Source organism: Mustela erminea, chromosome 5, assembly GCF_009829155.1.
Source record: "Mustela erminea isolate mMusErm1 chromosome 5, mMusErm1.Pri, whole genome shotgun sequence".
In the NCBI taxonomy this organism is placed as follows: domain Eukaryota; kingdom Metazoa; phylum Chordata; class Mammalia; order Carnivora; family Mustelidae; genus Mustela; species Mustela erminea.
In genome coordinates, this window is record NC_045618.1 from 20618993 (window position 1) to 20642618 (window position 23626).

Here is a 23626-nt window from a genome sequence, read left to right on the forward strand (position 1 = left end):
GAACCTTTCAAACACTGAAACTTCATCATGGAGCTCAGGCCCCAAAGCCATAAAGATGCTCAAATGGCAAAGTAGCTGCTACCCACCTCCCCGAGAGCACTGAGCAAAGCTGCTGATTCCCACCGCTGCCCTGGCTCCTCATGGGCTAGCTCTACAGGGCAACGTCGGCAAGCCTCTTCTGTATAGAGCGAACTACAGAGGAGATTCAGGGGAACATTCTTACATGGTTAGCAAGGGAGCTGCTTCCTTGTTGGAACAGAAGCCTGCTGAAGAAGGAGCAACTCAGCCCAGAGTCTCGTGTACCCATGACGGATGAGAAAATGTGTCTGCCTTGGAAAAGAAAGGTCTGTGCAAACTAGGCTGCTCCCATCTGAAGCACGGCCCACGCTCTGCGCCCCTGCTTGCGTTCCTAGCCACAGTGGAAATGTACCACCTAGTGACCAGGGCTGGAACTGTCACTCAACTAGCCCGAGAAAACCCTCCTGAGAAGAGATTCTGAGATTCTGAGCTGGCGCTACACCAAAGCGGTTCAGCTCCCCTGTAGTTTATAGGTAAACTGCAATTAATAATCTTGTGAAGAAATTATGCCTTTTTTTCCCTAGGAGATTTACAAAAATATGCTAAAAAATATTTCATAGCTTCTGGATCTGATAGGCTGGTTAAGCCTTCTACTTATTAACACAGATATTTAAAAGTAATACTCAGATACTCTAATTTGAAAGGAAAATGCTAAGAATTTTTCAATGTTTCAAAGGAAACCTTAAATAAAATGCATTTGAAATAACTGTCTTTCCATGAAAGGGTCTACAACAGATTTATAAAGACTCAAAATATTTTTCACACTGAAACACACTGTTCAACACTTCCACTGTGTGTCAATGAGCCAGTCAACTGTGTTGAATCTGTTGAAATGGACTAAGGCTCTGAAAAATAAACATTGTACCTCAGAGCTGTTACAATTACTTGATTCCGTCTTAATACAGAACACAGATCTATATATACTTCTTAAAGGAACCTGTAGTTTTATTAACTTTCCAGTACTCTTGCAAATACTTTACTAACAAAATTCAAACCAGAGCAACTACACACAAAAGTTTTGCAGTTTACTTCAAGCGTCATATATAAAGACCATGCTAGATATGGTGCACCCCAAAACTTACAGAAGGAAGTCAGGTAGAGAACTTTATTTAGCTGAAGAATAAAAACACATTCCACTTTCTGCAATCGTGACTGAAAATCTTTTCAAGGCTGGAGATCCAAGTGACATACCGACTTAATCTAACACTGAAGTCATAGGAATTAAGCAGATTTTCAATCACTGCAGTTTTGTTCTAGTTTAAATACGTTCATATTTTTTACACTTGATCTTTGCCAAAAGGCCGAGAAGCGTTAAGTTTCAGTTTTTCACAGAAAAAAATAAATTTCAGGCAAATAAAAACAAATTGCAGACAAGCATGGTTTTTTGTTTTGTTTTTTATTTTATTTTACCTTCATCAAGGCAGGCAAAGTACAGATGCTGTACATTAAAAACATACAAATACATTAGTTACAGCACATCAACTCCTACCAGCAAAGAGACTTCAAAGCACTGCTCCTCTCTGAAGCACATAACCATGGCTAAATGTACAAAGAGCCATCTGCTGGTCCCACGTAGCCAACGCCAATCAGTAAGACATCTATCAGCGTCCATATGCCCAGGCCGCCAAAGCTGAAGAGCTTGCCGAGGCCTTCCCGCCACTGGCCCAGGTAGAAACGGTCAGCTCCAAACCCACCGAGGGTGATGCTGCAAGAGCAAAGGGTTATGGGAGGGGAGTCCAGCAGCCACCCGCCGGCCACAGCCAGCTGTGGCTCAATACCAGCACGAAGTCATGCATGTGAAAGGTCCTCAAACGATCACAACCCTTCGTGAGGGCACAAACATCTACTTCCCAAATTCACAACACCAAATAATCATGGGCAGGAAGACTAAATGTCAGAGGTAAACATAAAATTTTCTGCCCTACTGAAATCTAATGTTTCTCTTTTAAAGAAAAGTAATCCATCCCTCTCATTGCTTTCGAGTCTTGAAAATGGCACGTGCAAGGGAACAAAGCGGGGAGCCAGTTCAACCGACAGGACACAAACACGGAGTCCGGAGGTGGGGTCGCGAGGAAGCCCACCACCACAAGCTGCCCCAGATCAAGTCATCTGAACACTGTCAGTCATCTCCAAAAATGGAGTGTTAAGAACAAGTGACTCTTAAGGTTCCTTCAAATTCTAAGATCTAACACTATTCGGACGACTTCCCATTGTACTTCTTTTAAGCTTCTTACATGGAACATTTCCAAACATATAAAAAGTAAGAGGTGAAGAGAATAGTAGCCCCAACCCAGCTCCACCACTGATAAGCATGTGGCCAGCCCTGCTGTGTCTCTACGCCCCCCGCCCCTGTGTCAGAGTACTTTGAAGCAAACCCTGGCCGTTATCCCATTCAGTGAATGTTCTGAAAGAAACTGTGTTGAGCTCTGAAAAGAAAACAGTTCCTATTTTTTAAAAGTCAAGTTGTGAAATGTACCACGGTAACTTGAGATGTGAAGCGTCGAGGGGGAGATGGATGACAGTTGTACAGGAATTATCTAACTTTTCCGTAAGCCTCAGGTTATTCCAAAATAAAAAGATTATTTAAAAAAAATTCAAAAGTCCATTGTTCATTTTCATTTGAACCACTGCTGACAAAACGATGGCTAGTTATCAAATCTCATTTTTGGTTTATCAAATTTTCTTCCTTGGACTATTCTTTTACCTCCAGTTGGGCCTTCCTGCCAGGCGGGCTCTGCCCCTCCCCAGCCCAAACCCTAAAGCAGTGCTGTTCAACAAGGGGCACCTTGGGAGTCTCTGAAGACATTTTCAATTGTCACCCCGTGTAGTGCCAGAGGTACCTAGCCAGTCGAGTTCAGAGAGCTGCTAACTGCCCTACTGGCCCCACAGCAAAGAATTACTTGGACTGGATGTCATCAGTGACAAAGGTGAGAAACCCTTCGAGTGTCACACTACGGCCCACAGGGTCTCGGGCTCTAACACCAAACCTTCAACTGTAGATGCCCTAACTTCTAAATTAGTGAATAACCAGCATCACACCTGCCCTTCTCTCTGGGGGTAAGAATTGGTAGTTTTTCCCCCCAAACTGTTGAAAAGTTTAACAAATTCAAGCACATTTTTATGTTAAAATTCTAAGTCTACAGTTATCTCTGGATGGTGAAATTAGAGGTGATTTTTCATGCTTTATTTTATCTCAATTTTTCCAGTTTTTAGGATGGAGTATATGTTAGTTTTTATAATAAAGGATGAAGTTACTAAAAATTAAAACTATAAATCATAAACCCACCTATTTTAAATAGTATATACCATGTTACTGACTCACAGTACACTCAGGATGGGAAACCCTGACTGGTTCTAATCTGTAATAATGACTCCAATGGGCATCTTTAGAACGTGCAGACATCTTGGGAGAAAAGCAAACATCCTGCCATTAATGTCCATGAAGGTACTGGTCTGATCATCTAAATAACTTCCTGCAGCCATGTTTCCTAGGACCTCCCTCACACAATGAAAGAATCTAAGCTTTCTAAGTTTCTCTAAGGAGAGACTCGGCTGAGCTCAACATTTGGAAGATTCCACTGATCCCACGAAACCCGAAAAGCATCCTTAACTTACTCATAGCCAAGCTCACCTCAGAGCCAGAGCAGTAGACCACTTATAACCTCCAGTCCAGTTGCAGTACAGCATCTTTGGAAAAGTACGGTTACCTTAAAAAAAGGGAAAACACTCGGTATAAAAATATTCTTACAAAGAGACTAGTGGCTCTGTAATTTAAAATCTAAAAGTTAACTCTCTCTACAGTAAGTAAAGTTTGCTACAGTGAATGGTAAAAAGTTATTCCTTACTATCAATAAGCATATACTTAATGCTTAAGTCAGTTAAGTAAGGGTTACAGCTCTAAGTACGTGAAGCTATCAGGACTTAGGTGAAGTTTAGGGTAAACAAAACGGTGTGGTCTTATTTATCAAACAGATAAATCAAGCAATGGGGAAAGGAGACAGAGCTCAGCCCAGGCACACAGAAACACTTCCTGTGGGACACAGGGCACACACAGATTGGAGACAACTGGCTATCCCTGTGGAGAAAAAAGGAGACCTGAGTCTACTTCACAACATACACCGAAACCAATTACACGTGGATTACAGGCCTCTCAGTGAAAGAGCAAACTTCCAACTTTTAAAAGAAAATATAGGAAATAAAAAGGCTATGGTTAAAAAAAAAAAAAAAAAGTCAAGCTCTATCCAAAAGATAGCCCAAAAAAGTGGGGGAGGGGAGTTATTTAAAATCTGGGAAAGAATTTTAGGCACACTAAAAGGTTATTATCCAAAATATAAAAGAATTCCCAGAAATTTTTAAGAAAAAGACCATATTTTTGAATATTAAGTATTGGAAAGCATGTGCATCAAGAACAGTTATGCACCAATGGTGGCAAGATAAACTGTTCAAGCATTTTGGAAAATAATCCATGCTAGAGAGTATATCACTAAACATGCACCTGTACTCGTGCAAGCAGGAGGTATGTACAAAAACTCTAAAGAGCACCACGGCCTGGAGAGCAAAAAACTGTAAATAACCCAAATACACAGAAGAAAGAAACTATGATGGAATCTTATAATGGATTATTATACAGAAGCAAAAAACAATAAGTAAATAAGACACATGGATCATCTTAGAGCCATAATGTTGAGAGGAAAAGAGAAAGGACAGACCATAAACAGACTACTATTTTACAGAAGTCTAAAACACACCCTACTGACAAATGTCTCACATGCTATTATTTACATGTGCTAGAACTACACAAAATGTAAAGAAAAGCAAATGATCAGAAAGTTCATTCACAAGTGGTCCCCTCTGGAGAGCAGCTGGGGCAAGCCGGGGCAGGAGAGCACTCAGCTGCGATGCCAGCACGCCGCTCTCGTCGGCTGTCTGGGGAAAACTTTACTACGACATGTTATGCTTTACACCGTACGCACTCTTCTGTTAGCAAATACTACATTTTAAAAGATACGAGAATGGCATATTTTCTGGATTTTTTTTTTAAACTTTTTTTTTTTTTAATTTCATTTATTTGTCAGAGAGAGAGAGAGAGAGAGGGAGAGAGAGTGAGCACAGGCAGACAGAATGGCAGGCAGAGGCAGAGGGAGAAGCAGGCTCCCTGCCGAACAAGGAGCCCGATGTGGGACTCGATCCCAGGACGCTGGGACCATGACCCAAGCCGAAGGCAGCTGCTTAACCAACTGAGCCACCGCGTCCCCTGGATTTTTTTTTTTAGTTCATTGAGTTTATTTTTTACTTTCAGTGGACACACCATGTTATATTAGTGTCAGGTGTACAACACAGGAAGCAATTCAACAACTCTGTTACGCCACGCTGGCCACAAGTGTAGCTAGAATCTGTCACCACTGAGTTTATTAACGAGGCCTGCTGTAACCAGAAAGTACCAATAAATGTTTCTGATTTAAACAGTTCAAATTTGGGGCGCCTGGGTGGCTCAGTCACTTAAGCATCCGACTCTTGGGTTTCGGCTCAGGTCGTGATGTCACAGTGCTGGGAATGAGCCTCACATCGGGCTCTGCACTTCTTTCTCTTTTCTCACTCACGCTACCCCTCTCTCAAATAAATAAAAATCTTAAATAAATAAATAAATAAATAAATAAATAGGGGCACCTGGGTGGCTCAGTCAGTTAAGCGTCTGCCTTTAGCTCAGTCACAATCCCATAGTCCTGGGATCAAGCCCCACACTGGAAGCCTGCTTTTCCCTCTGCCCCTCACTCTGCTCGTGCTCAATCTCGCTCTCTCAAATAAAAAAATAAAATCTTTAAAAAAATAATTTAAATTTCATTCTCAAACTGCTAATTAAAGTTCCATACATAAGCTTAAAGAAAAGTGTTTTGCTCACGAATTTCCTTGAACTCCAACTCACCCAGGCAATGAATGTGGTCCCGCACGGTGCAGTTGGCCATGTAACGCTGCCGGGGACAGGACACCGTCATGCAGCTGGTGGAATTGGAACACTCATAATCCGTTTCTGGAAGCTGCCAGCAAAACCTGCAAGTCATGTTGATGATGAAGTTCTTTTGGGATTTGAAGTCTTGATCCTGTATGCCAAAGGACACAGAATGAATCAATCATAATAGTTCATTAATATGTCAATAATAATACACAGCACAAAGATCCTAAAAGACTTGTGAATAATACCACAGCAGAAGGTGGGAGGAAAATAGGTAAACATCCACCCCAAAACATATATGCCTAAGGGAAAAAATCTACATAAATTTACATCAAAATAACAAAGGTTATTCCAGGATGGTAAGCGTATTTTACCACTTACACTTGGCCAAATTTTTCATAATTGAGCATGGGCTAAATTTTTCATAATGAGCATGGGTATAAAAAGAAGTTAAGGGAAAATGTATTTTATCAAGCTCCAGAGTCACAGGGAGCTGGAAGGACAGATGAGTACATCCATTCAAGGTCACTGAGCTGCCAGTTATGTGCAGAAACCCAGTCTGGTGTCCCAAAAGTACAACACATGGGCTGGTGGCCGAGTCTCAAATCCTCCCTAATATCCTCACCGGGGCCCAGGACCTCCTGGCTGCTACTGCTACTCACACCTCCACTCAGTATCATCAACAAACAGGTCACTCCAGAAAATCACTCTCCACTCTGAAAGAGACTCAACAAATGTTCATCGCTGATGCTACACTTTTAAGACTGTAGATTTTTTTCACTTCAATTTGAAAAATCATTATTTTGTTTTCTCTTGTAAAAGTAGCACATGCAACATGTTGCACCTTTGGAAATTACAGGAAAAAGTCTGTAACCTCTTTAAAGAGAACAACTTTTTTTTTAAAAAAGATTTTATTTATTTGACAGAGAGAGAGAGAGATCACAAGTAGGCAGGGAGGCAGGCAGAGAGAGAGGGGGAAGCAAAGAGCCTGATGCGGGGCTCAATCCCAGGAACCAGGACCCAATCCCAATCCCAGGACCCTGGGATCATGCATGACCTGAGCCGAAGGCAGAGGCTTCAACCCACTGAGCCACCCAGGCGCCCCTAGAGAGAACAACTTTTAATCTTTCACTTTTAATTCCTATAATACAGATTTATGTAAGTACAATTTTGAAAGTATTTTGTATCCTTTTTCCCCACTTGACATTATAACGTAATAGTTTTCAAAATCATTTTTAAATGGTCAGTCATCTCTGAAGTATTAATTTACTAATTTTTCTGACCAGTGCAAAACTGCATTTATGAGTAACACCCGAACTGGGGGAGGCACCATTTGATTTAGGCAACTCCCTCCCTGAAACAGCTGTCATTACTAAGAACCCTGAACCCATGGGAAAGCATTACACCCGCTTCAGATACACTAGCAGTCTGACAGCTTCTCCGAGTAATGCAAAGCAACATTTCTGACAAGCACTTTTCCAGCAGACATCAACTGGCTGGGCAGTTACCACTGTAACTGGAGCAGGAGGGATTGGACATGGCAGGGGATGCAGGGTTTTTATATTTCTTTCTGTAAAAGAATCCAGGTCAGATTCCCTTAGCCTGGGGGGTCCTTATTCAGCATGTCCAGAGAAGGCTAGAAGAGTTCTTTTTTTTTTTTTTTTTTGCCATTTAGGTTCAGAAGAACAGGGGGCAGGGAGGCACCTGAGTGCGTGCACGGGCAGGTGAGTGAAAATAAGCATCTGCACGTTTGCACCGGATGGTCGTGGATGATTCCTTCCGGAAATGGTAACTTATTTACCAAGAAGAGACCCTACAGATCTTTATAAAACAAATGAAGAAAACACACGTGACTTGCCCTGGCTTACCAGGCAACAGCAGTCCCAGCATGCTCTAGGCAGCCAATTCACATATTCTCCTCCTCTCCACTTTCAAGACAGACCACGCTCTCTTGGGCACATTTCCAAGTCCTACCCCTGAGGACGGGGTACCTGGGCTTTGACAGTGACTCAGGGTCACTGGCCAGGAGATGTGAAAGCTCCTGGAAGAGGAGGAGGAAGAGAGAAAAAGTCCCACCCAGGACACATCTCGGCCAGGGGCAGAGGACGGCAGCAAGCACCATGACCGAGGAGTTCAGAAACTTCCCTTAAGCTCTGCAACTTCTCTCTACCTTTGTTATTTTTTCTATCTTCTGCTATTTCCTACTAAATGAAACAGTTTATGTTGGGAACATCTAAAGAAGGAAGAAACTGAGAATCCTGTCTCACTCAGTAACCAGTGCTGGGAGTGAACATCAAAGCCTGCTGAGGAAAACCACAATTCTGGAAAAGTTCCCCCAGACCGTCAGAGTTTTCTCATTCTTCACGGAGTACCTACTATCTGTCAGACCCATGAGATAACATTTTTAACTTTTTCACTGGAGTATAGCTGACACACAGTGCTACACTAGTTTCAGGTAGAAAGAACATTTTTAAAAGCCTTCAAATTAGTTAAGTTTCACTATCAGGAAACTAGGGAGAATACTGTATGCAAGATTCAGCCACAAAGACTAACAATTCAAGGGCAGTCAAGAACACCATCTGGCACTGAAGTTCAATTTTCCGATGTGCTTATACAAAATATAAAACAGCAATACTTAAGTTCCTGAAAACTAAATTCAGACACTGACAGCACAAAATCTTATTTCCCCTTTGAAGTCAAGTCTTCCTTCTCCCTCACAGATACTAGACTTCAGCAGGAAAATTACAGAAAGAGTGTAAGGGTGTAAGAAACTTTCCAATCAGGCCCTGCACAGACCAAGTTCCAAAGACTGGAGGGTGAAGGAGCCCTGTTCAAGTGACAGAAACACCAGGACTACCAAGTCAAAAGAGGTCTGCAAGAGAAGATGTTGGTTTCTTCTTCCACGATCATTTCCCAAAAGTAGGGTTTCACAGAAACACTTTAGGAAAAGCTGTTCTGGGCCCATCTGCTCATTTCTCTCATTTAGCAAGACAGATTAATAAGCCACACACTAGTTTTGGCAAGGCCAAGAGTAAAACACTACTTCACTAATCATTTCTACACTTCCTCTCACCCAGCAGGTGAGTACAATAGAGGGAGTGTGCAGTAATTTACCCGGTCCAATTTAAAAATGCAGGTACCTGAGTCTCCCTGCCCTACGCACAGTTAGCAGGCCTAGGGCTGCTTCCAAGAGTGATTCTAAAGGCAGCTAGAGTTAAGCAGCTTGGAAGCAGGCATCCCTAGAGCACTCAATGGAACACCAACTAGTAAAGCCTTCTTAGGCCCCTTCCTCTCTGGCAAAATATCAAGAGATAGGATACAGGTGTGATGACTGTAATAGGGTCATTTCTAATAGGCAACAGTGCACGTGAGCCTTTTCTATTTCTTACTTTCTGTAAGGAGTCTGATAATTGCTCCAATTTCCTTTGTCAAGAAATTGCCATCTGAACCCTGGTTACCAAACCTCACCTGGAAATGGAAGCTTCAGTCTTCTGATCACGTTACTTTTTGCTCCTAAAATACTACCTGTAAAGTGCAGAGCACTCTCTTCGCTCTCTTTCAGGATTTCCCCCACGGTCAAGTCTAAACTGTAGTTAGAGCTTGAGGTTTACAATGAGTTTATTTCAAATTAGTAAGTAGCAGTACTTACAACACAGGTAACAGAAGGTTTGACCGTGCAGTCAAAGGTGACAGGTTTCCCATAGACACAGGAGAAATTTGTCTTGCATTCTACACAGTCTGCAGGAAGTTTGCTACACAAACCATTACTTGGACACTTCATCACATAAGGTGGGATATCAGTACTTTCTGTGAAAAGTAAGAGAGAAGCTTATTCTCATATAACATTGATCAGCACCACAGGAAAAAACAATTTCCTAGGGTAACGGACACGATTGCTAGCAATGAAATACTGCGCTAGAATGGAAAATGACAAGGTTGGAGTCAGAGACACCTGCAATTAAAGCAAGGTTCTGCCACCAAGTTGTATGAGCCGGAGCAAGAGTTCAACAGCTAAGTACAAAGAATTTAATTACTGCCCCCCAAAGAACATGAAAATCAAAGGTACTTATGTACATACAATGTACACACAAAGTTGGATGTAAGTTTGGGCCTCAAAAAAATCTACTCTGTAACAAGATGAAAAATTAAGGCTTAGAGAGGGTAAGGTTTATTCATGATCACGGAGTGAAAAAACTGGAACCGTGACCCAAACCTCTGTTTCTAATCCAGTATTCTTTTCATCTGAATTCATGGATTTGGTAATCACAACACTGACCCTCCAAAGTAAATCATTCAGTACAACAGGGTACCAACTTAAGAAAATGTTCTCCATCATTATTCTACACTGGTACTTCAAAAAGCCTTAATTTGCTAGTACCACTTACAGTTTTATACTACCCATGTCCAACACATTTCTTCATATTAATAACTTGTTCAATGGGTTCTAATTTTTTTCCCAGACAACCTTACCAGGAGGACAATTTATTTTTATCAATTAAGAGAATGATCATTTCCAGGTATTCCTGGGGGAAGAAGAGATGCTTTCAAAAATGTCCAAAAGAATAAAAACTCCTGTGCTTACTCTATAAACTGTGCTTTAAAATTCAAGTATGGGGGTGCCTGTATTGCTCAGTGGGTTAAGCCTCTGCCTTCAGCTCAGGTCACCATCTCAGGGTCCTGGGATCGTGCCCCACTTCGGGCTCTCTGCTCAGCAGGGAGCCTGTTTCCCTCCCTCTCTCTGCCTACTTGTGATCTCTCTCTGTCAAATAAATAAATAAAATCTTTAAAAAAAAAAATTCAAGTATACTCCCGTCTTGTAGTAGTCTTAACATCCAGTCAGTAAAATACCTCTCACTTTCAATTCATTCTAATAATGAAACTTTAAAGGGATGAACTATAAAGACAAAGGTTCTGTTTAGCAAAACACACTAAGACTCATTTAAAACTGATCCAACTTAAAGTCACTGAATTACATAGTCAATTCTGCAAAATAACATTTTTCTTTTCTTTTACTCTGATTACGTGGCTGAAGTTGGACACTTAGAAATCACAAAGCCAAAATGACTTTAGAGGGCCAGGCTAACTTCACCACCTTCAAGATGAAGAAAGCGATGCTGAAGGGTTGAATAATTTGCTCAAGCTCCCAGTAGCTCAAGCACACCTAGAGTCCAAGTCTTACTCTGTCTGTGATCCTTCCATTTCAGACAGCCTTGGGAGGAGCCTCTCATGCCCAGGAATGATGGGGCTTAAGAAGAAAAAGAAATTTTCTAAAGGGAAAGAAGCACTAAGGTCGAAGGTGATCTTGATGAACGAGGCGGAAAAATAATAGATAGAAATGAGGAATGGGGAACTAGAAAAAAAAGATGAGGCTGGAACGTCAAAAGGTATTGCAATATCAAGACAGTCTACAGAAAAACATCTGTGGGTCTGTCTTTAGTTCACGCAACCTGAAATACAATAAAAATTTCAAAAAAACCAGAAAGTTATTTTATCTGAAAGAAGAAAGAAACCACTAGATATAAATATACACATTTACTAGAATAGAAAATGTCTAGTACCTGCTGCCCTGGGAACTACTGTGAAAGTACGTGTTGGGCCCGGATCCTTTATTGACTGAGCCAGCGGCTGCGACTGCTCTAAATTTAAGGATCCTACAATTAGAGAAACGTGTTATCCTGGGATAGGAAAACCTTGGCTTGTGTGGTTGAGAGGCAAGGTCCACACCAGGCCAACAGCTGCTCATGAACACCTCACAGCTTGACTGCCCAGAAAACTAAACAAAGAAACGCCAATGGGGTCGACACCGATTTGGATCGATGGGCAACGAGGGAACAAAGCATCGTATCGGGTTCCAGGTCCGCTTCCCCCGCCGACACCCGAGCCCTCGGTCCCCCACGCCAGGGCTCATTAGCTGAGTTCGGCTAATGAGCCGGGGTCCTTGAGGGGAGGCGCGGCCGCGGAGAAGGCGGCCAGGACCCCCAGAAGACGGAGCAGCAGCGACCTGCCGCCCCGCGCCCGGCACTCAGTCTCCGCCCTCCGCTCGCGGGCCTAGCGCGGACGCTCCCAGCAGCTCCCCGGGGCCTCGCTACCGCTCAGCCCGACCCCGCGTGGACCCCGTCCTTTAACTCACCCCCGCCCGACAAGATGTAGAACTGGGAGAGGAACAGCAGCACCGGGCACAGGCGGCGCAGCGCCCGCAACGGGACCGCCGCAGCCGCCATGTCGCCGGCGCGCGCACTTCCGGGCAGGGAGGCGTGACTAGGCGGAGGGGCGGGGCGCCGGCGCGGGCCGTGGGGGCGTGAGCAGGCGGGGCCCGGGGGAGCCCAGGGCGCAGGCGCATAACCAGGTCCGCGCGGGGTCTGCGGATCCGCGGCGGTCGTGGTCTCCGCTGCTGGGATGGAGGTGAGGGGCCGCGGTGCTGTGAGGTTGTTTGAGTTCCCCACGGACGAGGCGCTCCCTTCTCCTTTCGTGGCTAGCGACTGGGGGAGGTCACCCGGGACCGAAATTCTGCATTGGAAGTGGCTGCAGTCAGAGGCGCGCAGATTGGGAAGTTGGCCATCATGTATATAGAGAGGTTGAGAACTGCTCGGTACTCTGCGAAGGTGGGGATGATGTATTTGACTGCATATCGAGACTGTACTTGTTTGCATATGAAGAAATTGTGGCACAACCCCAGTAAGGGACGTGACACCTCCCTCCCCCCACCCCGCGCTGTGACAGGCAGCCCCAAAGGACGCCACCCTTTTCTGCGTTGCAGACCTGCTCAGTGCCCAGCTAGCCTTTCTCTGTGGTCAGCTGTGGGTGTCACGACTAGCCAACTCTTTAAAGACGCTTCCAGAAATTTCCTTCGAGCCCGGGAGAGGACAGTAAATATACCTGGCAAGTATTCAGGTCCAGAGGTACTGGGACGAGAGCCCTGGGATATGAAAGGAGGGTCCAAAGCACGGGCCCCTCCTTGGAGAAGGCCAGCCTTGGGGAGGGGAGCTGCAGCCCCAGGCCTCTGGCTCCCTGTGTGGTCAGATGGCCGATTGCGCCTATTTTCGTCAGAGCCTACTTTGTCCTGTGATGCTGATTTGCGTTCCTCCTTCCCACCCACCTGCCACAAGATTCTTTTGGGGAATCTGACTCCTCACTCCTTCACTAGCAGTTTTGATGAATGAAGAGAATATACTGAATGGTGTCTGGCACACAGTAAGCCCTCAATAAGTATTACCTTAAAAATTATATCACACAGTTTGCACCTCTTCGTACCATACAGGTCTGATACATAATACAGTTTTGTTTACTAACTGTTTAGGATGCTAAATAAAAAAGGTGTTGAGGAGAGAGAGCATGTCTTAGATTCATTTTGAATTCCACAGCGTCTAGCCAGATAAAGTGCCCAATAAATACTTAGTGATTGGTAGCTAAATTCTTTATAGGCATAAAGCTATTTGAATTGTGGAACGGAGTGAAGGAAACTCCATTTAAGATGGAACCGGAGGCCAGAGGGGGAGCTCTAGTGCCCTACCATTCCTAATGGACTACAGAATTGTACTACAAGACAGGCACCTTGCATCCCCCGCAGGAGGACCAAAGATTTTCTCTTTGCGGGGGTGACAGCCCAGCCAATGAAAAGCCACTACACTTCAACTCCCAGTTTACGCTGGTGGACTTTTTGTTTATAACAGCCCTTCCCAACTCCCCCTTGCCCCCTTCACTCTGTGAAAGAGCAGCCTTCTCTCCTTTGTTTTCCAGACTTGTCTATGGTTTTGGGATAGCTTACATGTCTCAAAATAAAATTATCTGCCTTTCCCAAATGAACCCATTTTTGCTGGTAAAATAATGGACAGTTTTATTTTTAAGGTTAACCGTGTAAATCAGTAGAATATCATCTCATGAAAAAAGTAATTTAACTCTAGGGGAGCAGCTTACTGTGGTATAAGCTTATAGCTGAAGTACTGGAAACACTGTGTGCTGCCTTTTATTTAAGAATTTATTTTTTCTACAGATGAACAATTGTCAATTAGAAGCATTAAAACCCAACTCTTAACCTATACTCCAAACGACAGTAGATTCCACAACACTGAATTTGAGGTTCTGAGTCCTCTGTCAGTAATCCAATATTTAGTACTAGCTGCTGCTTTTGTGGCTGTTGGTTAATTAAAACAAATTAAGTGACGATTCCGGTTTTGGAGAGAAAGTTTTCATGTGAACTTTAGTAAAACAACTGTAAAAATACCTGAGATGTATTGTCCTAGAAAATAAGATTTTCCCTTATATTTAAAAAGGCTTTGCAGGTTTTAATTTGAAGACTACTTTTTGAAAACTACAATGTCAATAATGACCTAATCTTCATATCCTAGTATTACCCTCTTTCAATAAATAACATTTCCCACTTAAGGCTCTCAAGGCATTTGGGAAATTAAGAATTTCCCAAGCTTGTCCTCAGACACATTAATGAACTAAACTTTTATATCAGCTACTCATTCATTGTCTCCTTTCTCACTGTGCCCATCAGTGAGTCAAAAGTTCTTAGAAGGGACGCCTTGGTGGCTCAGTTGGTTAGGCTGCTGCTTTTGACCCCGGTCGTGATCCCAGGATCCTGGGATCGAGTCCCACATCAGGCTCCTTGCTCAGTTGGGAGCCTGCTTCTCTCTCTGCCTCTGCCTGCTTGTGTTCTCCCTCTCTCTCTCTCTCTCTCTGACAAATAAATAAGTAAAAAAAAAAAAAATCTTAAAAAAAAAGTTCTTAGAAGTAGTACTACCGGTAAAGAAAAATGCATTTTTAGGGGTCAAAACAAGGTTATACAGAAGCAAGTACAGAAAAGAACTTCAAAAGTCTTCCTCAGCATTTAGTGTACGTGATTTCTTGAGATTCTTCAACTTATCAATGGCAGAAGCTACAGAAATCTCTCCATGAATTTTGTTGTCTCTTGTTCGAACATTTACAGCATTATTTGTCTTTTCCTTTTCTCCAACCACTGTGGAAAAGAAAGGGTAATAAACATATTTTAAATAAGTGATTTATTAAATATCAAGTCAACAGTCATATGACACGTTTTACTGAGTTCTTCTTCAGTATTAATCCCTAATTATCAATCTAATGCCATGAAATCATCCTGTGATAGTATGTTTCTTGAGAGAAGGAATGACTTCTAATCTCCTCTCCTTTTGTCCACGTGCATGAACACATATTGTGGTCTTGGGGTACAAAATGGAGCAGGGAGGTCTCACAGAGCCCCTGACTCTATGGGTAGGCACCAGACCCACGCCCACCAGACAACCAAAATTTTTTGGAATGTACGTAGAAAGTTTCTCTCTGGTGGCCCTTACTGTGGGATGATGCAGGCTTGTCTCTTGCCATGTGGAAGGAAGAAACTGGTGACCAGCTAAGGGGAATATAGTGGATAATCAAGAGAAGCATAAAGAACCATAAAGTAGGAGCGAGAAATGAGGAAAACAGTCCTGATAAAGGTTAAGTAACTTCCTCCAGTTACTCTTCTAATGGTCTGGCTATTTAATTCTACCGTCTGTGTCATGAGGTATCTCATTACCCTTCCAGTAAATTCTGTCTTTGTTTAAGTCGGTGTGAAAGTTCTGTCACCAGAAGGAGCCTGATTGAAACATCCCAGTATCTACTACACAGTCAAACACTTTCAATGTGTATTTGCTTTACCTTTTACAGAATCACTCAGCTTACTGGAGATAACAATATCATGCCTGGGGGCAGCCAGGATCAGCTTCTCTTGATTTCCAAATCATTTTAAAGTCAAAATTTTAGATGCGGCATCCAAGTACTCACATGTCTTAAAAACACTTTTTCACTTAAATTCTTTTCTTTCAATCACCTTAAATTTGGCATCTTTCCCACTGATTAATCCCAAAGATTTGTAATAAATCAGAAAAGCAAGGGAGGATATTTGAGGCCTGTCACATGACTGAATATTACATAAAGAGTGTAATTCTACAGATGAAATCATTTTCACATTTTTTTTCTTTGTTGAGTTGAGATGTTAACTACTGCTAGTGATATCATCCCACAGGACTCGTGTGAGGTTTTACAACTCTTCTTCCAGCAAACCACAAAGAGTATTTAAGAAAAACTAGGAACACCGTGGGCTGTTCTTTGTGGACAGGTGATAAATTGTCATAAACACATAGTTGTACCATATTCATGTAGTTATACCATTCCCATGGTTATACTATACTCAACGTAGTTTATACTATGTTCAGAGAGTTAAACCATTTTGTTTTTTTGGAGTTAAAGTGGAAAAAAAAAACCCAAGCATTTGAGAAAATATAAACTTATGTTACCCAAAATAAAATTATACTGAGCCAGTTGTGCATTTCGTATTTTCTTATTTAGCGTACAGCTATGATCTAAGTCAACGTCGGCCATGAACCCTTCTTCAAAAAATGCCCTGGATACCTACAAGAAAATAAAACACTTCCATTATGACGATATTTATGGTAGCCAGCCTCTGAGATGACCCACAGGGTATTCACATCTTGTGTCGTCTCTGCCACAGGGTACCAGGTGGCTCTATGCAACCACAAAGAAGGGCAGGAGTGATGAAGCATCACGCCCGAGATGAAGCCGAAAGACTACAGCTTCCACCTCTTCAACATCACTCCCTCTGGGGAAACCAGCTGCCACGTTGGGAGGATACTCAGGGAACCTCTGGAGAAGCCCCCCAAGGTGCAGAACTGAGGCTTCCAACACTGACGATGCGAGTGAGCCCCCCAAGGAGGCAGCCCGGGCTGGCAGTGCAAACCGAGGCCCTGAAGGGGCCCTGAGCCAACAGCACTCAGTCTCGCTGCTCCCAGATTCTGACTCGCAGAAACTGGGTCATAATAAATGTTTGCTGTCTTGGGCTGCTGAGTTTTGGAGTTCTCTGTTACACAGCAACAGACAAGTGCTCTTGCTTAAGAGAGTCCTGTGGAAAAGAATAACTTAAATAGGAGAGGTTTTAAGAGCCCAATTTCTCAAAAACATTAAGAAATAAAGTAGTTCTGACCCAGCTGCAGAGATCTGACTCAGATGTTACTCTCAATTATTGAAAATGCAGGTTGCTAATGTAATGTATTAGTTATGCAATATTTTAAGGCACAAATAACATTCCAAGTCAATAACCTCCACAGACACATGCTGAGATGATGATGTACTTTCTCTGATTTTACCTGCAGTGCGTATTTTTCACAAGTTGGCCCCACAGGGATGACCATTACCTGACGAGGAGACAGCCAGAAAGGCCTGAAAAATATATAAGATTGTATTTTCAAAATCTAATGATGCTCAAGTATTATGTGATTTTAAAAAATAACCAAAGATTTTTTAAAAGTAAGACTTCATAAGAGAGCAGACTCAGCAGCGTGGTGTGGAAGTAAACCAAACCACATCGAGAGCTAAAAAGAAACAGGGAACACAAAAGGGGAAGCTGGGAATTATGGGAGGAAAGGGAAGGTGGAACAGGTTAGCCACTGGGAGGAAGGGCTAAACATCACGTATCACACCACCAGGCAATTATACCCCTGGGCACTTATCCCAGAGAAATGAAAACACGTTCACACAGACACCTTCCTACTAATGTCACAGAGGCTTTATTTATAATGGCCCCAAACTGGAAACACTCCAAATGTCCTTCAATGGACAAATGGTCAAACTGGTGCATCCACACCATGGAACACTATCGGCAGTGAAAAGGGACCAACCACTGAGACGTGAAACGAGTTGGTTGGAGCTCAAGGGAATGCCACCGAGTGATTAAAGCCAGTCACACACAGTTGCACACTGTGTGATTCCATTTATGTCACCTTCTTGAAATGACAAAATTGTGGAGCTGGAGAACAGATGAGTGGCTGTCGGGGGATGCTGATGGGGGTGGGATAGGAGGTGCGTGACAATAAAAGGATAGCACGAGGAGTCCTCGTAAGCCACAGAACTGTCCTAGGTCTTAGCTGATGGGTACGCAGTTATAGAACTCTGTAGAACTCAACACATACACAAGTGCCTGTGAGCTCATCAGACCTCAATAAGGTTGATGGATTGTATCAAAGTCAATTTCCTCATCATGATATTCATAGAGTTTCATAAGATGCTGCCACTGAGGACAACTGACGGAAGGGTATGCTGGACCTTTCTTGATGATTTCTTACCACTACATGTGAATTTACAGTGATCTCAAAATGAAATAAAAAAAATAAAAAGATGGGAATTTGGGTATAAGCAGTGTTTAATGCAGGAAATATTTCTTCATCAGGACTTCGTTTGAAGTTGAAAAGAAATGCAGTGGGAACTACTATATGGTGGCACCTTATGAATATTTATATATTTATTCTTAAATTACAAAAGCAAAATAACGCAAATGATTAAAGTAGTAATAGGAATACAGTGGCGAAAACATGGGAATACAATGGATAATGCGAAAAGTAAACATTTCCTTCTGAGCTCTGGCCTCACTCCATCTCCAGGGGAGCCACATTTTAACAACTGCTATTTTGAGCCCTTTGGGAGGCATCGACCACATCTCTGGCAGGTGTCTGAACTCTTGACGGATGACTTGCACAGCCTGTGCCTGGAGTCTGCGCGATGAAGGACTGAGTGCACAGCACCACCTCCTTCTCCCCTCCATCTCCTGATCCCACTAGTTCTTTTTAGCCTTTGAGAACATTCACTGCCACGACTCTAAGGCAAGACCCCACCATCTCTTACCTACATTAAAGTAATTTAAAACAGAATCAACCATAAAGAAATGTCGATGTGTTAACTCATACTTAGGTAGCATGTGTGTTCATATCTGTACTTTTGGCTTACCTGTAACTTTAACAGCTTGGACACCCCATGATACCTAAGCAGGTTTCTCGAAGGTCACAAATAAAACTTCAGGGATGCACACAGACTCCAGCTACTCAGGACCTCTTAAAGACTCCCTGCTTGGGGAGTTTCCCACCTTGCATAGACATTTGCCTTCCCAGCTGCCCTAGACAGGTTCGAGTCCAGGCACGTGATCTGGCATGTACAAGGCCGGTGCTTGGATTTGGGACAGAATGGTCCCTGGGGGGAGGGACTACATGGAGTCAGTTCTGGTGGGGGTGGTGCAGAGACATGGAGCTCTGGGAGGGACCTGTGGCAGCGATGCGAGCAGGACATCCGGTGCCCAGAGCCAACGATGGGAGCTACAGGGACCATGCCCAGCAACAGCAGCACAGAACTCAATCAGAACTGAACTGCATGAGCAGATCTCAGTCAATTTCTTCAAAATGAGATGAGAGATGAAGATACCACGTGGGGTTGCTGGGTTGCAGCATTTCTACCTGCCATCGGATGCTGCTACCACAAGATGGATCACCTGCCACCTGGTGCCTTGACTGCCAGCAAGGCGAGCTGCCTCGGGGGCATAGTAATACTAGCAAATCTCAACGTCAGCTCGGTGCCTTACTTCTTTTGTTAAAAAAAATTACTTCCAGGGCCGGAAGCGTTATTGTGTTTCTGTCAGTCAAGACTCAAGTAAGTATTTACATGGTGCTGTTGACAGAAGTATGGGAGGAAGGGAGAGCTAAGCAAATTCCAGAGTTGATCCCTTCTCCAGCAAGGACAAGTCACTGGCACTTGCATGATGAGAAGGAACCAGAAAGCTGATGGTTCCCCGAGGTTATGGTTCCATAGAAGGGGTCAGTATTGATCACTACTGATGGCAGATTGAGGCCTTGGAAGAGGCATAGCCAGGTGGAACTGGGTGGGGGGGCATGTTATTGATCCCGAATCCGCAAGTGGCCACTTTGTTCGTGAACCACGGAGCAGTCACTAGGGGAAGAATGGAGCTGATGGTAACCCTAGAATGGGTCCTCCTTTAAAATGGGTCCTCTTTAAAAACAACCCACAGTAAGGATTTGGTGTGGGTGACACCACCTTCAAGGGCATTCTGAGCAATGACCCACATTCCTCTCCCCCAAATCTACTTGTCATTTACTTTCCAATCTAATTACTTCTAGGTCAAAGCAGTCACCAGAGCCCAAGAATGGGTCTGGCCATTTTGCCTTCCAAGGGAAGAGGACTGTGAGATGCACTCAAATTTCTGCCTCGGGGGTGTTTCCCTGCCACACTTCTTTCCTAAGTGGTACTGTAGCTGTCCTCATTGGGTTTGTGCCAAAGTATCATTCAGAGCCATTTCTGAACCAGGTTTAGGTGCTTTTCTCCCCATGTTGAATGGGGACCCCCAGGAGGTGAACAACACAGGCTGAAGGAGGGATGGCCATTCAGCAGGAGGTAGAAAGGTACTCCTAGGGTCACCAGATGCAACTAGATCTTTAAAGGGCTTGAAATAGGTGAAATGATAACTCTTCAATTCTACCACATGCCCTGAAAGGTAAATGATACAGTTTTAGGCCACACTGCTTTTGTCTTCTTTGTTTTGGTTTCCTGACCTGGTAGATTCAACAAGAATTGACCACTTGCTGTTTGGATACTTGCTAATTACAATGCAGGAGCCACCAATTTTTTTTTTTTTTTTGCAGTAATCCTATCTTATTAGATATGATATTTCAAGATGATAGACAGTTTTTCTTTTCTGTATTACTTACCATTTCCCCGCATAGTTTTCTGACAGGATGGCTATCATTCTCTCCACTGACCCCAAAACGGCTCGATGAATGATCACGGGGTTCCTCTTGTCATCTCCATCCTTACTAAAAAATGAAAATTAAACATTTATGTATTCTCTTAAGATTCAGCAATAACTTTATCTTCTTGCCTTCTATTTAGAAGTTATTCTTCTGAGCTAGGAAAAACAATTGATTCCTCATAAATCATCTTTAAGCATATAATGTGTCATGTATTAAAGATAATAATACGAACCAAACAAAAATGAAGTATATTATGTAGGAAAAGGCAAGGTAATATTAGAGCACTATTTCTACTATAAGTCTACTGATTATCTTTTATTCTAAACTACTGGCTACTCAGTTTAGTAATACAGACAATCTTACAAATCATAATTTTTTCAAAATTAACTTTATTTTGAACAATGGCTTACTTCAACAGTAATATGTTGAACAATTGTCAAAGACTGAATAAAGAATATTGATTTGTTTCTAAGTTCTCATTTTCTTGGGGCACCTGGGTGGTGTAGTCAGTTGAAGGATGGACTCTTAGTTTCCGCTCAGCCGATGATCTCAGGATCCAGGATGGAGCCCTAGGTCGGGCTCTGTGCTCAACAGGGAGCCTGCTTGAGATTCTCTCTCTCCCTGTCCCTTTCCTCCATCCCAACTCCATGCTCTCTCTGTCTCTAAAATGAATAAATCTTTAAAAAACAGATTTTGTTCTTATTTTCTCATAAACACTAGAGATGAATCATGGGATGAATCATTTTGTGAGTTATAAAGTCAGAAAATGAAATTTGAAAAAAATTTGCACTGCTATAATTAGTTAAGTTGAATGTCAATTTACATGTTCAATGATTGCTTATATTTCTTTTTTAAAAAAAGATTTTATTTATTTATTTGAGAGGCAGAGATCACAAGTAGGCAGAGAGGCAGGTGGGGGGGAGGGAAGCAGGCTCCCCGCTGAGCAGAGAGCCCGATGCCGGACTCGATCCCAGGACCCTGAGATCATGACCTGAGCCAAAGGCAGAGGCTTTAACCCACTGAGCCAGCCAGGTGCCCCAATTGCTTATATTTCTTTTACTTCAGTTGCCTACTGTGTCCCTTGTCCATTGTATAGTGGGAGTGGGGGTGATGATTTTTAAACATATATGTGCAAAAGTGTCTATATATAGTATTTTATATATATATATATATATATATATATATATACAGTAAACAAATATATAAAGATACATTAAGGAAATTAACTTCTTTTCTAATGTGGGAAATTCAAAATACTTCTTCCAAGCACATTTATTTACTTGTCCTTTGCCTGTTTTTATACTATCTTTTCTATCATGAGTTTTTAATTTTGGGCAAGTCAAAGCTGTCTTTCTTTCTCTCTTTTTTATTTTTTTTAGATATTTATTTATTTATTTGAGAGAGAGAGAGAGAGAGAGAGACAGTGAGAGAGAATATGAGTGGAGGGGAGGGATGAAGGGAGTGGGAGAAGCAGATTTTCCACCGAACAGGGAGCCCTAAGATCATGATCTGAGCTGAAGGCAGATGCTTAACTCACTGAGCCATCCAGATGCCCAAAGTTGTCTTTTCCTTTATGAACTTTAACAGTAACATTATGTAAAGAAAGAAACTTCTCCAACATAACAGAAATATTCACTACATTTTCTTCTCCTACTTTGATGGATTTTTAAAAAATTCCAGTGTAGTTAACATACGGTGTTATATTAGTTTCAGGTGTACAATACAGTGATTCAGTAATTCCATATATTAATCAGTGCTCATCATGACAAGTGACTCTTAATCCCCTTTATACCCTTAATCCCCTACCCACTACCCCTCTGGTAACCATCTATTTGTTCTCCAATAATCGAGAGTCTGTTTTTTGTTTATCTCTTTTTCTTCCTTTGTTCATTTGTTTTGTTTCCATGTATGAATGATATCATATGGTATTTGTCTTTCTCTGACTGGCTTATTTGCTTGGCATTATATGCTCTGGCTCTACCCATGTTGTTGCAAATGGCAAGATCTCATTCTTTTTCATGGCTGAGTTAAAATGGATGCATTCCTGGAAACATATAAACTTCCAAAACTGAATCAGGAAGAAATCGATAACCTGAATAGACCAATATCTAGTAATGAAATTGAAGCAGTGATCAAAAACCTCCCAAAAAACAAAAGCCAAGGACCTGATGGATTCCCTGGGGAATTCTACCAAACATTCGAAGAAGAAATAATACCTATTCTCCTGAAGCTGTTTCAAAAAATAGAAACAGAAAGAAAGCTTCCAGAAAGCTTCTTTTTATGAAGACAGTATTACCCTGATCCCCAAACCAGGCAAAGACCCCACCAGAATAGAAGGAAAGATAAAAAGTTTCACAAACAAGAACGGAAGGAGTTCATGACCACTAAACCAGCCCTACAAAAAATAATAAAGGGTTATTTCACTATCATATGGTTTCACTTATATGTGGAGCATAACAAATAGCATGGAGGACATGGGGACTTAGAGTGGAGAAGGGAGTTGGGGGAAATTGGAAGGGGAGGTGAACCAAGAGAGACTATGGACTCTGAAAAACAATCTGAGGGTTTTGAAGGGACGGGGGGTGGGAGGTTGGGGTACCAGGTGGTGGGTATTATAGAGGGCACGGATTGCATGGAGCACGGGGTGTGGTGCAAAAATAATGAATACTGTTATGCTGGAAATAAAAATAAATAAAAAAAATAATAATAAAAAAAAAATGTTATAAAAACCTTAAAAAAAAAAAAAAAAAAAAATAATAATAATAAAGGGGATTCTTTGGGAGAAAAGAGAGACCAAAAGTGATAGTATAAACGTGGGAAACACGAAAGCAGTAAAATGAGTATTTCTGTAAAAAAAAAAAAAATCAAAGAATTCAGAAAAAAAGGTTATGTCTAAAACAGGTGCCTAAAACATGGGGAGGAGAGGAGAAAAGAATGGGTTCAAACTTAAACGACCATCAACTTAATATAGACTGCTATATGCAGAGGAGGTTAT

The 23626-nt window shown here is 42.3% G+C and overlaps 2 protein-coding genes across 4 annotated transcripts in view; both read right to left on the minus strand.

Annotated features, from left to right (window-relative positions):
• Positions 1 to 1455: 1455 nt before the first annotated feature.
• TM2D3 (TM2 domain containing 3) lies at positions 1456 to 12267 on the minus strand. 2 transcript variants are annotated; one of them, XM_032342227.1, is made up of 6 exons: positions 12159 to 12265; positions 11587 to 11679; positions 9678 to 9835; positions 6002 to 6176; positions 3710 to 3785; positions 1456 to 1783 (listed from the first exon to the last, which is right to left on the minus strand). In XM_032342227.1, the coding sequence occupies exons 1-6, from the start codon at positions 12247 to 12249 to the stop codon at positions 1618 to 1620; spliced, it is 759 nt and encodes a 252-aa protein (XP_032198118.1). In that variant the 5' UTR covers positions 12250 to 12265; the 3' UTR covers positions 1456 to 1617. The 2 variants fall into 2 exon arrangements, with proteins under 2 accessions (XP_032198118.1, XP_032198119.1); XM_032342228.1 differs by lacking the exon at positions 11587 to 11679 and having other exon boundaries at positions 12159 to 12267.
• Positions 12268 to 14771: 2504 nt separating this feature from the next.
• Positions 14772 to 23626, minus strand: part of TARS3 (threonyl-tRNA synthetase 3) — a 59432-nt gene continuing 50577 nt past the window's right edge. The window contains exons 15-18 of one of the 2 annotated variants that reach the window (XM_032342226.1): positions 20590 to 20694; positions 17191 to 17263; positions 16324 to 16438; positions 14772 to 14990 (exon numbers count right to left, since the gene is read on the minus strand). In XM_032342226.1, coding sequence (XP_032198117.1) covers positions 14842 to 14990; positions 16324 to 16438; positions 17191 to 17263; positions 20590 to 20694 — 442 coding nt within the window. In that variant the 3' untranslated portion in view covers positions 14772 to 14841. The remainder of the gene's footprint in view (positions 14991 to 16323; positions 16439 to 17190; positions 17264 to 20589; positions 20695 to 23626) is intronic. The other variant, XR_004285617.1, reaches the window with a different exon arrangement.

Excerpts from the sequence above, each read along its gene's own strand:
- TM2D3 (XM_032342227.1), bottom strand. The coding sequence starts at position 12,249 with ATGGCGGCTGCGGCGGTCCCGTTGCGGGCGCTGCGCCGCCTGTGCCCG. Across the intron at positions 6,177-9,677 it reads AACCTTCTGTTACCTGTGTT|GATCAAGACTTCAAATCCCA; the intron begins GTAAGTACTGCT and ends TTTGGCATACAG. Across the intron at positions 1,784-3,709 it reads TCTACTGCTCTGGCTCTGAG|CATCACCCTCGGTGGGTTTG; the intron begins GTGAGCTTGGCT and ends TTGCTCTTGCAG.